The following is a 16,274-nucleotide window of genomic DNA, read 5'->3' on the forward strand; positions in this document are numbered from 1 at the left end:
TTTGTATGTGCATAGTAGCAAAATATGTGTTAATTTTGTATTAAACAGCTCCTTTTTATGTTTTACGTCACTCTATACTAACATTATAACATCCCTCTCCCACTTTGTCTATGTGCAAAAGATACAGGCTGAGAGAAACCACGTCCGGCTCACACAGCTGGGCCTACTATGCTCATCCCCCTCACCCAGTTGCGTAGCCACCGGGGGGGGGGGGGGGCGTGGGGGGGCAACCGCCCCCATGAACCCCCCCCCCCCCCCCCCCACTGAGATTTTGAGTTTCTAAAAAAAACATCATTGATCTACATGACGCCATGGGCGTCAATCCTGGGGTGACAGGGGACATGTCCCCCCCCCCCCCACTTTTTGAAGGGTGGGGGACACAATATCAAATGTCCCCCCCCCCCGATTTTTGAACTCGTGTCTCATTTACAGGGCCCTATTATGTACTACAATGTATCTTTTGCTTAGAAAATATTGGTTAAAGTGGTCAGAAACTGCCTCAGATAGCACCACAGAGCATTTAGAATCCAACATTTTTCGGGGCCCTTAAGCGGGCCCCGAACCCCACACCTAAAGCTCAGAATTTGGGTAGCTGATTCAATGACTCCAACCTCGAAAACAATGTTCAAAAAGTGTTCTTATGCCCCTAGCTGAGAAAACCTCAAAAATTATGTTTAAATTATTATCTTTTGTGCTACGATAATTATTGGTTAAAGTGGTAAGAAATTGCCTCAGATCACACCACAAAGCATCAAGAATCCAATTTTTTTTCGGGGCCCTTAAGCGGGCCCCGAACCCCACGCCGTAAGGGCTTCGCGCTTTGCGCTCGCATCAGTTCGGATCAAGGTATGCCCCCCCCCCACTTTTGAGAAGCGATTGACGCCCCTGCATGACGCCCCCCCCCCCCATGAAATATCCCCCCAGCGCCCCCCCCCCCCCCAAACTGAAAAATTCCTGGCTACGCCACTGCCCTCACCAGTGTCAAAGCTGAAAAGTTTATTGTTTACAGCAATTTCTGACCAACCAGAACAAAAGCACTTGCCAAATAATTGTGTCCTTTTGCATATACAGAACAACAAGCCACGTCACCTAAAGACAATGCCACTTGTAGAGTCAATGACATGTTTTGGTATGCCTGAGGGCAATAGGTGTCACAATCGCTGAAATTGAGCCATGAGTTGATGCCAGAACTAGTTGCTATTGGTTTACATGAATATCAATTTTTTGGGGGTGTTAGCTGTGACACGTGTCTTGACGCAGAGTTTAGTTCATTCTCTTTGCATACAAAATAATCGTTCTCTTTGCATACAAAATTGCCATGAAATAATTGCACCATCAAGATCTCCAGAATTTACTCCCGGCTGTGAACGATGAACTAAATCCGGCACGGGGGTTTACCCTCCCTCCCCGCCCCCTTGAATGGTTTTTATAATAGCTCAGAAACGAGCTACAATAGCCCTATCCATTTTCAACAAAACAAATCATGGTCACAGGCCCAAAACCGAAAAAGATAACAAGGATATGCATTATTATGTTATTCGAAAATTCATTATCTTTGCCAGCATTCTCCCACAAAGTATCAACGAAAATACCTAATCACAGGACAAATAATGACAAACAAAACAAGGAAATGTTTTTTGTGAGTCAAAACCATGTTTTATTTGCCTGGCTCTATCAAGCACAAAACAAATTCATGGTCATGGGAACAACTACAATGCATGCTGGGAATCAAATGGTGCCATTGGCTCAAAAAGCCATTACCCATTAGCAACTGTACTATTTTGTTATATATTGTATTTATTCACTGAAAAATCGATCATAATACTGTAGAGTGCCAAGGCGGTTTTGGGAGCTATACAGGGCATATTAGGAAAGGCGGTTTTGGGCGATATACAATTTGGCGTCCAAGGTTAACTTTGGAGAACAATCATCTCTTTTTTTCTCTTTAAACAAAATAATAATTTGCCCCAATAGTTCAGTAACTAATGATTATTTAAAAAGGTTGTGGAATGCTCGAAGACATTTCCGTCATTTTGAGGGTATATGTAGCCTAAGGTGTGATGAAATAAAAACGACTATTGTTTCTGTCATGAAATGAGTACAAAGGTTACTTTCGAGAGCTATTTTTTCAGGTCCTGTTTCGACCCGAACGTGCAATTTGTGTAAAAGTCGTCGTTGCGGGCAGCAAACAAACGTTTATGCTACTCTGTATCGGGAGTCCTGTTTATAACGTCACGATTTACTGTGTTTTGTTTGCTGCCCGCAACGACGACTTTTACACAAATTGCACGCTCGGGTCGAAACAGGCATGACAGGACTTGAAAAACAGCTCTCAAAAGTACCTTTTGTACTCATTTTATGAAAGAAACAATAGTCGTTTTTATTTCATCACACCTTAGGCTACATATACCCGAAAAATGACGGAAATGTCTTCGAGCATTCCACAACCTCCTTAATGTATGCATTGTATGTTTGTATGCAAGAACTGTCAAATCCCAAAACCAAGAATACTGTGCAGAGGAGGGATATCCTTTAGTCTGTGTAGCGCCCCACAAACCCCTGTATAATACACTGTAGCACTCTAAACTACCCAAAACACTATATTATCGAAATTTCTGATTTGATTATTGATGACCAGAAAAAACCTGTTTACCTAAATTTTAATGTTTTTGAATGAAAGATGTTCAAGTCTCTGCCTAAAATACTGTTTTTCACCCAAAATGGGGAAAATGCAATAAAGGTTCCTCTTGTGGTCAGCGCATTGAAACCAAATGACTTCATGTTGTAGAATTTTGGCCAATCAACATTTCTGCAAATGTTCAGGAGAATCTGCCGTCGAATACAGGATTTAGGATGGGATGTGCCCCCCCCCCCCTCGGTCCTGAAAAGACCCCAAAATACCCCGGTCCTTGATACGGTGAAGGTGTATGAGCCCGGAGGTTTTTCCTTACACAACTTTCAGAGTAGTGTTATCCGGTTGCGAGCAGACAATCTTTCAAATATCCTTGAATAAACTTCCCAACATTAAGGAAGTAATTCGAAACAAGAAACCAGCATTACTTGGGAATTTCCCTTTAAATTCTGCTTGACAAATTACATGCAAAGACATCCGGTCTAGAGCTTTGAAACAAAATGTGTTTAATGGCCTGGAAGTAAAGTAATTAACTTTTAGATAGAAACTTGGCACATTAAAAGTCGGGGAGTCCCTTGGGAATTTCCAGTCAATTTCCCTTTTTATTGTCTATGCTTAATGTCTATTTCTATCCACGAACAGTTGTAAAAAAATCTTTTGGTCTCTACCTTGCAGCGAAATTTCTTAGTAAACTTCAGAGTAGTGTTATCCGGTTGCGAGCAGACAATCTTTCAAATATCCTTGAATAGACTTCCCAACATTAAGGAAGTAATTCGAAACAAGAAACCAGCATTACTTTGGAATTTCCCTTTAAATTCTGCTTGACAAATTACATGCAACAACATCCCGTCTATAGTGCCTTCAACCAAAAGTGCTGATGGCATGGAAGTAAAGTACTCAACTTGTTTAGGTAGATAGTTGGCACATTGAAAGTCGGGGAGTCCATTCAGTGGACGGGGGCAATTGGGGGAAAGGAAATAAGTTTAGGGGCGGGCCAGTAAAACAAAAACTCAAGCCTGTATACGCTCGCGCGTAGCCAACGGTCCGCTTATGAGCCACTAGAGCAATTATACTATTTGGGTTACGAACAAAGTGATAAGACAGGGATCAAAAGATAGAATTTAAAAAATGATCATTTTTAAATTCTCCCTACATTAACTTCCAGTCTGATGACGTCATCATTTTGAAACCTTGCAAACTTATATGTAGTTGATAAATTTTGGTTAAATTGGGACGGATGTTTTTTTTAGGTTGAAGAAAGGAAACTCTATTTGATGAACCACTAGAGGGCGAACTTTGAAATGATGACATCATAATGTTATTTGTGTGTCCTTCATTCCGTTCTAACACTACCATAATTTATTTGCTGATAGTAAAGAGCTCTGCTTTCGAGTTGTATTCATTATTTTATTAGACCTCCGGTAACACCGGAAGTGAAGGTCAAGCTGTTTTGTGCCCGGGAATAGAATCGTTGCCCGAGGCATCATTTATATCCGCACGCAAAAGCAAACGCGATACTCTATTTAGTTTCAAAGATATAGCTAAAACTATTTTCACCAATTTGGCATTTAAATTGCTTGTAATTTGATACCTGTTTTTTTACATCTTCGGACGGGGTTCAAGGTCATACCAGGTTTCATCATAATCGAGTAAATCGTTGAAAGAAATTCGGTTCGTTTTGATTTCGAGGCTTCTGTCTGTATCTTTAATTTACCCAACGTTGACCTTCTGGTTGACCCGGAAGTAAAGGTCATGTGAGTTTACGAACACAACAAAAAATGTTATTTGATCACAACGTATGAACATAATTGGTTATTTTGTTTGAGAGTTATAAGTGAAAGACGTTGGTCATTTTTTTTTTACGAAAATCAGTTGTAATTTTACACCCGATGACGTCATCATGAAGTCAGAGTAATATGAACCACAAGGGATGAGGGTCGATGTATGTTGAAGGTAACAAGTTCCTACCATATACAGTTTAGTAGAAAACCGCGGAGAATTATTGTCAGGAAAAAAAGAAGAAGATTTATCAGAACAATTCATAACAGTGGTCGGGTTGTTCGGGAAATTCTGATTAAATCACTACTCGAATATGGCCAAAGAAGGCGCACACGCACAGTAGGTTGTATTAAGCTTCCTCTTTTTTTCGTCCGAAGTTCGCTTAAAATGTAGTTTGTTAGACGTTATTATTTACCAGGGTATGGGTTAGTATAAATACACCTGATGGGCTTACGTATGTCAACAGATTTTGGTTTTTATTATATCTGTTTACATCTGATGCGATAGCCGTTTTATGTGTTATGGAACACTGCGATATTTCCGTAGGCCCCGAATTTTTCGTAGGCCTTCAAATTGTTCGTAGTCCCGAGGCACACTGCTTTCTATGCCTAATACGGGCCTGCATGATGGGCTTAAGTATGTCAACAGATTTTTCTTAAATGTGTTTACATCTGACACGAAAGCCGTTTCAGACTTGCCTGTTCGTATTTTCATCAGCGAATAAAGGTTTCAAGCTTTTAGTTCCTATATATTATTATCTCCAAAACTAAAGCAAACTGTAGAAAGGAGTCATTCCACACGGTCGTCCGTTACAATTTTAATGCAAGAAGTCTATTATTGTCATGCATACATGATAAATACAAATACTGTGAGAGGTAAAAGTTTTACCGACATACGACATACATCTGCAGCCAAGTATAAATGCGTTTTTAGGAACCGCAGAAACAAATGAAGCGAAATTCGGATACGCAGTTTACAAGTTTGTATGACTTCGTGCAAAGTAAGAAAATATGTAAAATTACTCTAGACTGTCTTCCATTGCTTACCTTTTATCCAAAAACCATGTCTTTACCCTATTGTCATATACGATAATTACAAATACTGTAAGTGGTAATTTTTTTATTGAAATACAATATACACCTGCAGTCAAGTATTATAAAATAAATTAAGGAACTGCAGAAACAAACAAGTTGAGCTTCGGAAATGCAATTTAACAAGTTGAAATGAGAAAAATAACGAACCATAAATAAAAAAAATAATTTATCTTTAAATTGCACGATGAACATTAGTATAACTTAATTAAAGCAGTTCGCACAATCATTTCTAAAATTCACAGTCCAAAACAAATGTGAATATTACTTTTGGTTTAATCACCATGCCAATCGCAATTACCCTTCTTATCTCGTCCTTCATTCTGTAGAACCTCTTTGCATACAAAATTGCAATGAAAGTTTTGATTGCCATCAGGTGTAAGTGCTTCTAGCAGCTTCTCGAGTAAACTCCGAAGGAATACAGTACTGATCTTGTTAATCCCTTTGACAACAAACTGGCCCCTGTTATCAGATACGACTGCTAATCCCCTGCACTTGTCACTATCAGCTGTGTGACAGCGCATGTGGCTTTATTACACTAATAAGTGTTAGGGATTTTAAAGCCACTGTTTGGACAAAGGATTAAGATAGATCAGAGGGCTGGCCAGTTTACAGTAACGTTGACTGTTTTCTCTCGGAAGTTTCTATAGTGGAGGTTACTCGCAATGACAATCATTTGAATGAACACTATTTTTTTAATGAACGCAATGAAATAAACATAGTGGTTTTTTTTACATTACCCTTTCATTATCAACAATACTTCAGGGTCATAGGACCAACGAGGAAACAAGAAAGAAAATTGCATTGTTGTGATCAATCATTTTTTCTTTGCCAGGCTCTATAAAGCTCTCTAAGTACGCCCAAAATGTATTCCCACGGCACCAACTTTAATACACACTGGGAATCAGATGGCTGCCACTTCCGCCTATAAAGCCGCTTTTAGTGTTTTTACCTCTCTGCAGAAATTTCTTGGTTCTTGGTTTTGTTGACAGTTCTTGAATATGAAAATGGAATACGTGTATTAAATCATCGTAAGCAACTAAACTTAAAAATCCTAAGGTTGGAATAGCGTCACTCAGCGCCAAAACTTGTTAATTTGATTGATCATCACCTCAGAAAAAAACTGTTTGTACCAAATGTCGATGTACTCACATGAAAAAATGACAAGTTATGCCGAACATCCTGCTTTTTTTTAAACATTACACTATTTGCTTCTTAACATTTTGAGTGGGGCAGGGGGAGGGGGAGCACATCAGGCATTCACACGGGCCAACTGTCTACGTCCAATTGATGAACAATTTGAAGGCTGGTATATTTCAGCCATATTTGATAAGGTTACATTTAATTAACTTCAAAAGCCCTTCCATTTTTTAGGTGTTTGCTTAATGATAGTTACTTTATTCATACTAAAAACAACAGTGTTGCATTTATTATTTTTTTAAATTACATAGGCCTACAGACGGCACATTAGTAGACAATTTTATCTTACATTGACAAAGAAATTAACTGTTCATGTATACAAGATGAACAAACATGATGGATATGTGCCCTTTAAGTTAGTGTCTGAGAGTATTTACTGGTTATTAAAATGGATACAACTAATTGTTTGGGTCACTGTAGGCAATCGGTAATATGCATTTTTATTTATGTATTTACAAAATGTCCACATAGTTATGTGGACGTCAGGCCTTCAAATGGTCCGTGTACAAGGCACGGATCCGAAGGGGGGGGGGGGGGGTAGGTCGCCCCTCCCCCAGCTCTGTCTTAAAACAATTTTGGCACTAATTTCAATTATGATAATTCTACTGTTAATAATATCTGCCTGTGCACAAAGTGTTGTCAGAGCCAACAAATCTTCTCACTAGAATCCTCCACTCAGCGAGACTTAACGGGAATTGTGAGCAAGAACATTACTGGCAGAAAGAGCAGTCCGTGCAGCGCTCCAAGGGAGATCACGAGAAACATGGTCTTGAAGAAAGTCCGGAAGATGTAAGAGTCTGTGAAGGCGAGAACTACGACACCGAGTATGGTAGAAAGGGATCCTTGAACGATCGGCATTCCAAGGGAGAATAGGGCGTAAATAACGTTACTGCGACGACGGCCTGTGTTAGCTGCTATGTAGGCATAGGTGATGTGGGCTGAGAAATCCACACTGAAACCTATGCAGAGTATGAGGTTGGTCATGGCGATGGAGTCGAGGTTGACCTGCCACAGGGTCATGAACCCGACCACCCCTGTGACGATGGAGGCTACGGAAAGGGTGACAATGAGAGAACAGATGGGGTTGGGGATCATGAGCAGGGCCACGATGAACATGGCGCCCACAGCGATAAACATGTTCTGCAGTGTGTTAGGTAGGATGGCTATGTATTGATCGAAGAAAATAAAGGCCGGATGGTAAGCTATAGCGGGAAGTTCTGAGTTCTCGGCTATCTCCCTCATATCTGTCATCATGAATCGCTCTTTGTCTGTGGAATCCAAGTCCTTGGTGGTGACAAAGAATCTTGTTGCCGCCACAGTGGTGCCATTGTCACTGAAGACGACATCTAAGGAGTATTTCTGGTAGGCTGGAATCTTCAGGAAATTCTCTCGCAATATGTCTACAAACTGAGTCTGGGTTGGATTACTGAGGCCGATGGTTTGCAGGAACTCCAGATAATCTCTCAGCCAAGACACAGTCAGATTCTGATCCTTACCGTACGCATACTCATTCTCCTCCATCTCAGCTAAGGTTTCCTCCATGAGATCTTGCACCACAGGATTCCACACGTCTATGGGCTCCGTGAAGACCAGCGAAACTTGAAGGCCGTAGGTCGTGAAAAACTGCGATTCATCATCCAAAAAGTGGGCTGCGTAGGAGTCATCTCTGGCAAGGTTGCGGAGAGTGAGACCTTCGCGAACCTGGGTGCATCCGTAGATGGCGGTGCCCAGGTAGCCCAGAAACAGTAATATAGTCAGAATCACCACCCACCAACGCGTGATAAACGGGCCGTAGTAATTCTTGAAGAATAGCATGAGGGCGTGGTCGTTAGTGTCACCACCCTCCCTGACTCTGGGTTGGTGTGGAGAACCACCAGCGCAGAATATGGTGTAGGCTGTTGACTTAGACTCATTCTTAGGTCGGACTTTGAGGCAGGACATGCAATGTCGGTTAGCTGCCTCGCGACGACCAGTCAGCACCATACAGGCGCCGAAGAAAGTGATCTGATAGGCGTAGGCAAAGATGACGGCCACACCCGTGTACATGCAGAATATACGGACAGATCTGAAGAACGTAATGGCGCCAATTCCAAAGGCCAGAGAGTCTGTAACGGACGTGATGGTAATAGACATGGCGGCTTCAGAGAAGGCATGGCGCATGCGTAGTTCCACTGGCCATCTGACATCAGTCTGTCGCCAAGCAGCCAACATGATGAACATATCATCAACTCCAATACCTGTTAAGATAGAGGGAAACCATTAAGAAATCTTGAAAACAAATTGTCAAACCAAATAATTGCTTTCCAATAATACACTATAATAATAATAATAATAATAATAATAATAATAATAAAGAGCATTTATAATGCGCCAAATCCATCTTGATTAGATGCTCAAGGCGCAGAGAAACAAAACAAATAAACATGAACAGCAAAAACAGCAGGGAACAAAAGTACGCACAAATGAAAATACATGAATATGAAACAGTACATATGAGAGTGAAATCAAACTGGGTGATTAATGAAATGCTGCTTGGAATAGGTGGGTCTTCAGAGCACATTTAAACTCATGGGAAGTAGCACTATCACGAATATTTTGAGGAAGTTTGTTCCATAACATAGGTCCAGCATGAGAAAATGAACGTTCCCCCCAAGATTTAATAGTTTTAGGCACAACAAGCAGGGACGAATTTGCAGACCTGAGGTACCTAGCAGGGTTGTAAGAAATGAGCAAATCAGAATTATATCCAGGGGCAGAACCATGTAAGCAATGAAAAACAAGCAAAAGTAATTTGAAAACTATTCGAAACTGTAAGATTGACAAGGAATCCGTACTTGTATCTCTTCTGACATCAGCTGCTATGATGACATGACTATGCGTTTCCCCATATTTATATCACAATGCTACCTTCCTAACTACTTTCAGGGTGTTTTTGTCTCACATGCCTGATACACACGTACGTGTACAATTATGTTTGACAGTCATTTGTTTTCAAAAGTAAATTCCAAACAAGGCACATTTTCCCATCTGCCAATAAAATCTAGACACCAAAACTTGATCCATTTTGCTGTTTAATGTTACAGACTGGATCCAGTAGTAAGTATTAATATCACCCAATGAATGTTATTCTTAATTTTAAGCTTTTTAGTCAGTAACAGTAATTAATAGAAAAAAAAATGTTTTCTTTATGAGGTTACTTTTAGGGTTAGGTTACTTTGCTTAATGTTATGCATTGACATCCGCACATTTAAACTTTGAACCGACAAATAAATTGAACCAATTAAACTAGGTCTATTTCTGTTCGATGCACAGCACATACAGCTTTTCCGCATTTCATATTTTAGAAACGTTTTCAGCTTTTTTGGACCATATGCAGTCATATTAACTGTTAGTTATCGGACGTTTAAATATAACTTTCAAACTTAAAAACTATTACAATTGCAAAATAAATCAACTGATGAATATCATCGTGCCGTCATTTCACACAGTGAATACCATTGACATTATCTAACTACCCTGCAAGTGCCAAGCATCCGGGCATTCTTCTCATATGTTTTCAAAATACTATAATTTTTGATGACGTTCCTATTACGTCACACATTATTTGAAACTTTGTGCATACAGCTAAAAACATACATAGATGTTTTGCACATTGCGTATGTGAGATACTGCAATAAACGTTACAATTTCAATAATCTAAATAGAATCACATGATGGCGTCATCATGACGTCATTTCAATATTCATACTTAACACCTCCCTGTCTATATACAAAAGTTCGACAAAATCGGTCAATATAGAACTTTAATTTAAGCACCTTAAGATGATATCACATAACCATTGATGACGCCATCACAATGTCACTAGTTCAGGACCACCTTTAGCAAAGATGCATTAGTCTAAGTCTATGCCTAGTTGAAGTCAATCTGTAAAACAAGTTAATGACGTCATCATGACGTCACCTCATATTATAAATACTAGTATCAATATCTAACTACCCACCGAGTTTGATAACGATCATTCATTCCCTTATATGTGTTTCAAAAAGTCACGTTTCGATCGTGAGATGAATACAGAAAAATGAGAAATCGATAAAAATTCACATGATGACATCACTTCAGTTTTCATCTATTACACATCCCTTACTATGTACACAAAGTTTTAATCCAATCGTCCAACTCAATCGAACATGTACTTCAGGGTATAGCCTGCAAACAAAATGCAACTTTAAGGGTGTGTCACGTTGTCGCCGATGAGATCATCATGACGTCATGATTTGGAATGCATCTTCAGATGGTGGTCTAAGTATGTGTCCAGTTTTAACTGGATTGTATTTGAAAAAAAATCATGTTAAATTTTGCAATGAGAAAAAATAAATTAAAAGTAAAAAAATAATAAAAACAGTTGATGACGTCATCATGACGTCACTTCAGGTATTGAAAACTATTATCAATGCCTACCTACCCACCGAGTTTAATAACGATAAAAATTCCCTCATATGTGTTTCAATATGTACAAGCCAAGACCACAATGCAAAATGTGCATTGACAAGTTCGAGCTGTCCATAACTACCTCCACAAACCCCATTCCGTACACCAACATTCAACATTACATCATGGTCGTGAACATACGTGCCATTCGGGTCGCATGGCATAAAAGCAGGGAAGTTGTGGGTGTATTATACGAATTATACGGTTTTATACGAAACCGCGGCTGTGCATGCATACGAATTCGCTCGAAAAAGATGTGGGGTTCCATTTTGCTATGACACCGCCTCCGTGTATTGCGTGCTGATGGGTTTTTCCCGATGAGAACTCATGTGTGTGTACAGCACGTTGAGCAATTTGCACACATGCATGGGTACACGCAAATGTCACGGAGTGACAGCCTTCCAAAAAAATTGAACGGGTTGTGGATTTTTGGTGATCAGTTCCAGGCAGGCAGAACGTGCAGCCACCACTTGATTTATGAGACCACATCAAGGCTATCGTTTCGGTTTGCGGTAACACCATGTGGTAATAACTACTGCTTAGAAGATATTAGTTCTGAGAAGAACTTGTCCTGCTTATTATCAACTTTGCTAAGTAGTTTTTTGTTCTGTTTAGAACAGTCTCCTGACGATGACTAGAGCAGGCTAGTCGAAACGTTGAGACCAAAGACAAGTTCTTTTAGAACTTACAGCAGGACTGTTCTAAACAGAACAAAAAACTACTTAGCAAAGTTGATAATAAGCAGGACAAGTTCTTCTCAGAACTAATTTCTTCTAAGCAGTAGTTATTACCACATGGTGTTACCGCAAACCGAAACGATACCGATACCCCACCATGCAAAGCCTCAAATCTTATAACATCAAGGCTAGACTGACCCTGGGTTTCTTATTCCCTAGCATTTCTGAATAAACAATACAAAGTCACCGATTGGTGTCCAGCTTTATCCATCTTTTATTAGTGGACAGACCCCAACCCTAGAATCAAAGTAGGGCAGAACCACCTCACCAAATTCCAAAAAATTTTTTACGGCTTTGTTAGGGCGTACATGTATGCACAAACAAAAATACAAGTCTATGACTCATGATGACGTCATTAAAAATGCCATTTTCGACACGGGGACGATCCGATCGTCATGAAACTTGGTGGATACATAGATAATGGTACTAGTATGCAAAATCTAAAATGACGTCATAATGACATTATGGGCTGATTTTTTTTTAAATTTTTAAATTTTTTAAGATGGTTACTTTTATCAGAAAAATTGACAGTTTTTGATTTGATCGACTCAAAACTTGGTACAGACCAAGACCACATTCACATATTCTCATTTTCTAAAATAAAGTTGCATTCGGGTGACATTACAATCAGATTTTTGTCTCAATCAGTATAGTTTGCAATGCCACATAGACTTTGTATTTAGTAGTGTTTCTACGCGTTTCACTGTGCCCGGTGCAGTGCATATGCATGTTTCGAACTGATACAAATCATGTACTGGTACACCCATATACATGTTGTAAGTACAATTGCGCGGGTCATTTACGGCGAAAGTGAAGCAGTGTCTCTCCGCGTTTTCCTGTGCCCCGACATAATCCGTTTGTCTAAAATTGTCTAAATTGTCTAAATTGTCTAAAAAAAGTTGCTTTCTGGTGACATTATGATCAGATTCCAAGCCACATAAACGTCGTATACAAAACAGTGTTTCTCCCAATTCCATGTGCCCCGTATTAGGCCTATCTACGTTAATACGACCGCATGTACATGTACATACATGTACATGTTGCGTTGCAATGCGTGGGTCATTTGTCAAAGTGATGAAGTGTTTCTCCGCGTTTTCCTGTTCCGTACATAGGCTATAATTATGTAAGTTTTGATCGTATGTGTGCATAGTACATGGGTGGGTGGAAGTTCAATTCGATTTGTCGACAAAGCGATTTTTTAAGGCAACAGGGGACGCCACAGGTTGAAAATCAGTACTTTATTGAGTTTCAACAGTTACAATTTAGCAAAATCAGTGTTGACATAAAATTAACTTTGAACTTGATGAGTATATTATTTGTTTTATTTTTAAAAATAATGTACATAAAAACATGTACTATTATATAATCTAAAAAGCACAAAGTCATACAAAAATTATAATGCGGAAAAGCCCTATGTTCTGTTTCAAACAGACATAGACCTCTAGTTTCTTTCTTCTGTTTGTTCCATGAAAAATGCCCCAGACTTTGTACACGATGTTTGTACCGCTCAATGTTTGGCATTCATCTTTGTCGTAAATCGTTGTAAGTCAGCATAGGCATAGTCCCTATAAAAAAGGTGTGTCCCGAAGAGTGACTCATGATGACGTCATCATGGCTCATGTGACGTGGTCACAAATATGCATACTTTAAAATCCTATATCTACAGAACTGTAAGTCCGATTGGGTCGAAACTCGGTATGTATAGACCGGGATGTGTTATAGGCCTATGTTAAATTGTTTTTTGTTTGTTTGTTTTTTACCTCTTAGCCACATATCTCAAACCCACCATGCAAAATTAGAAATTCTTTTTGCATTAGGGTTCTTAGGTCATATGTATGTGCACACAATTTTGTAAAAGGTGTGACGTCACGATGACGTCATAATCAATGCAATTTATTTTTTCAAAGCACAAGGGAGGGTCCGATCGTGATGAAACTTGGTGGGAAGTTAGATAATGATAAAAGTATTGCAATATGAAATGATGTCATGATGACGTTATCAACTAATATTTTATTAATTTTTATAAAACGATTTTTTTTTCTGTGTGCATAGTTTGACATGAAATGTCAAATTTAATTCAGAATAGGTATGTGATAAAGCGTTGTTTTTCTAATTATTCTGAGCATTTTGAAGTATCATGCACTCTCAAAAGGGACTGGAAAGGACAAACACAGCAAACATGACTTTGTGTAAATGCGAAAAAGCATTATGTTATGTTTGTCGTGCTGCGATGCATCGTAAGTTACGATGAGTCTCCTGAAATCAGTTGCTGGTCCTATTCTTTGACACGACGTCATAACATTAACACCAGAACCAGACTGACTTACCGTTGATTCGTGTAACACATGATTGAAAAAGTGTACATTGAGGATGTCTAGTCCTGTATTTCATATTGTACTTTTAATTACAGATATGAACTACATGACAAACTTATCACCCTATCAGAAAAAAATAATTATGTTTGAAGAAGTTAGTTACCTAAGTTGACATTGGGATATTCTGTCGTCTGTTTAAATCCCTCGCGGGTGTTACTGTACACGTGTGATTATAAAGTGTTTCTTTTATGCTCTGTAAAGTAAGGTTTACTCACCGAGGATGAGAAATGGTGCTGAGCCGACGACATTAATGTACGGTACTCCAATATAGCTCATCAGCCCGAATGATGAAAGTACGGCCAGGCCGGCAGATAGGACACCACAAGCGGCCAGCCACGGCTTGCTACGCACCCAGTCTAGCATCACGCAAGAACAGATACTGAACGTGATCACGATGGTGAACGTGATAGAAAAGTCCTTTACGACACTGGAACTAGCTTTATCCAACTCGCTCTCTAGAGTAGAAGACACCTCGCGAGTTACTGTGATGACCGATGACGTGAAAGCCTCAGCCACTTCCAGAAATTGTTCCTCCCACAAGGCGCTTTGATGGTCCTCCACACTGTCTTCATACCGTAAGAAGTAGGACAACTTAATGACCTCAGCCGAGAGGACATCATCTTGAGAACCTGATACAAAAGTCACTCCAGCTAGTCCTCCACCGAGAAAATAAGTTACGGTGTTATCGGCTGGTGAGGTATAGAGGGGAAATGTCAGGGTGGTTGACGGAACCTTAGACGAGTTGTAATCATAGGCAGCCAGTATGGGGTTTTCGTTACAAACACCGTTCCATTTCACGCAGAGATCGCTGAATGTGTAGTTTTTGTTCTCGTGTTTGATGCTGGTGGTCATGATCTGCTCGTGTAAATCTAAAATGTCATCCATGGCCGCCTGGGTCAGGATGTTCTGTCCATCCTTGTGCCGTATAATCACGCTGCCAGCCCGACCAAGTCTCGTCAGACGTGACACCAACGTGTCATTGTCACCGTGCTCGGCAAATAATGTTTCCACCGTGTTTCTGTCCGTCTTGGCCTGGCCATTTTCAGGAGTGAACAGGTTCTCCACGCTCTGTTCCTCCGTCAGAAACACCATCCCAGCCCCCAGTGCTCCGGCAACAAGTAGCGGCACCAGAAGAAAGGGAATCGGGTGCCTCGCGATGAATCCACCGTGGTTGAAGAAGCACAACCTGACGATTTTGTCGATGCAATCGAACGCCATTTTAATGCTACACAATCGACTCCGTTTATATGGACGTGATGTCGGTCTGTTCAAATGCCAGAGTTTGTGTAACTTCCTTCGTCTGTGGTGTTCCCGCGTTGCTGTGCAGAGAACGCTTAACCACAGGCCAATTTCCCTGTTATGTGGCTTAATGCAGCTCGCTATCTAGGCTCTGGATCCCGACACTAACGTGTTTCCTTTTCCAGGCTGATGAAAAACAACAGGGCGTTACAGATGACATTTGTACCACTGCAACTTGAGCTCATTTCAACGTCTCCAAAAATCCAGGCCTTCCAAACGATCTAGCGATCAACTCATTTATCCAGGCTACCCTGTCTGGATTGATGATTTTACCTCAAAACGGTGATTTTCTCAATTTTTCATCGCAATTGTTGAAATCGCTGTCCGTTGCAGCCATATTGAATTTACTGCGCTTGCGCAACCGGGCTGCGATTTTTTTTTATTAATTGTTTTTGCATACCAAGTGCTCGCTATTGAAGCATGTAGTTAAGTGGGGTTTTTTTTGAAGAAGGGGTCATGCATATTGTTAATGTCGCGAACACATGTTCATAATGATCTATGATGGCCCTGAAAGGGACAACAATGCCGTACATAATATATTTCACGACATCGCAATTGATATTATCTCGACATCGCATTGTTTTTAAAATATTTTCATCCCCCCAAAAAGGACCTTGCCCCAAAAGACCTTGTGTGAAGTAAATTAGTTCGGTGTGTGCTTAAGAATTTTCG

General features: G+C 40.0%; 1 protein-coding gene across 1 annotated transcript; it reads right to left on the reverse strand.

Annotated features, from left to right (window-relative positions):
* Nucleotides 1-5,236: 5,236 nt before the first annotated feature.
* LOC119729135 (patched domain-containing protein 3-like) lies at nt 5,237-15,926 on the reverse strand. Its single transcript, XM_038201662.1, has 2 exons — nt 14,519-15,926; nt 5,237-8,939 (listed from the first exon to the last, which is right to left on the reverse strand). The coding sequence occupies exons 1-2, from the start codon at nt 15,519-15,521 to the stop codon at nt 7,378-7,380; spliced, it is 2,565 nt and encodes an 854-aa protein (XP_038057590.1). The 5' UTR covers nt 15,522-15,926; the 3' UTR covers nt 5,237-7,377.
* Nucleotides 15,927-16,274: the final 348 nt, after the last annotated feature.

The sequence above is a fragment of the Patiria miniata genome, unplaced genomic scaffold (genome assembly GCF_015706575.1).
Source record: "Patiria miniata isolate m_02_andy unplaced genomic scaffold, ASM1570657v1 HiC_scaffold_1, whole genome shotgun sequence".
NCBI classification, from domain to species: domain Eukaryota; kingdom Metazoa; phylum Echinodermata; class Asteroidea; order Valvatida; family Asterinidae; genus Patiria; species Patiria miniata.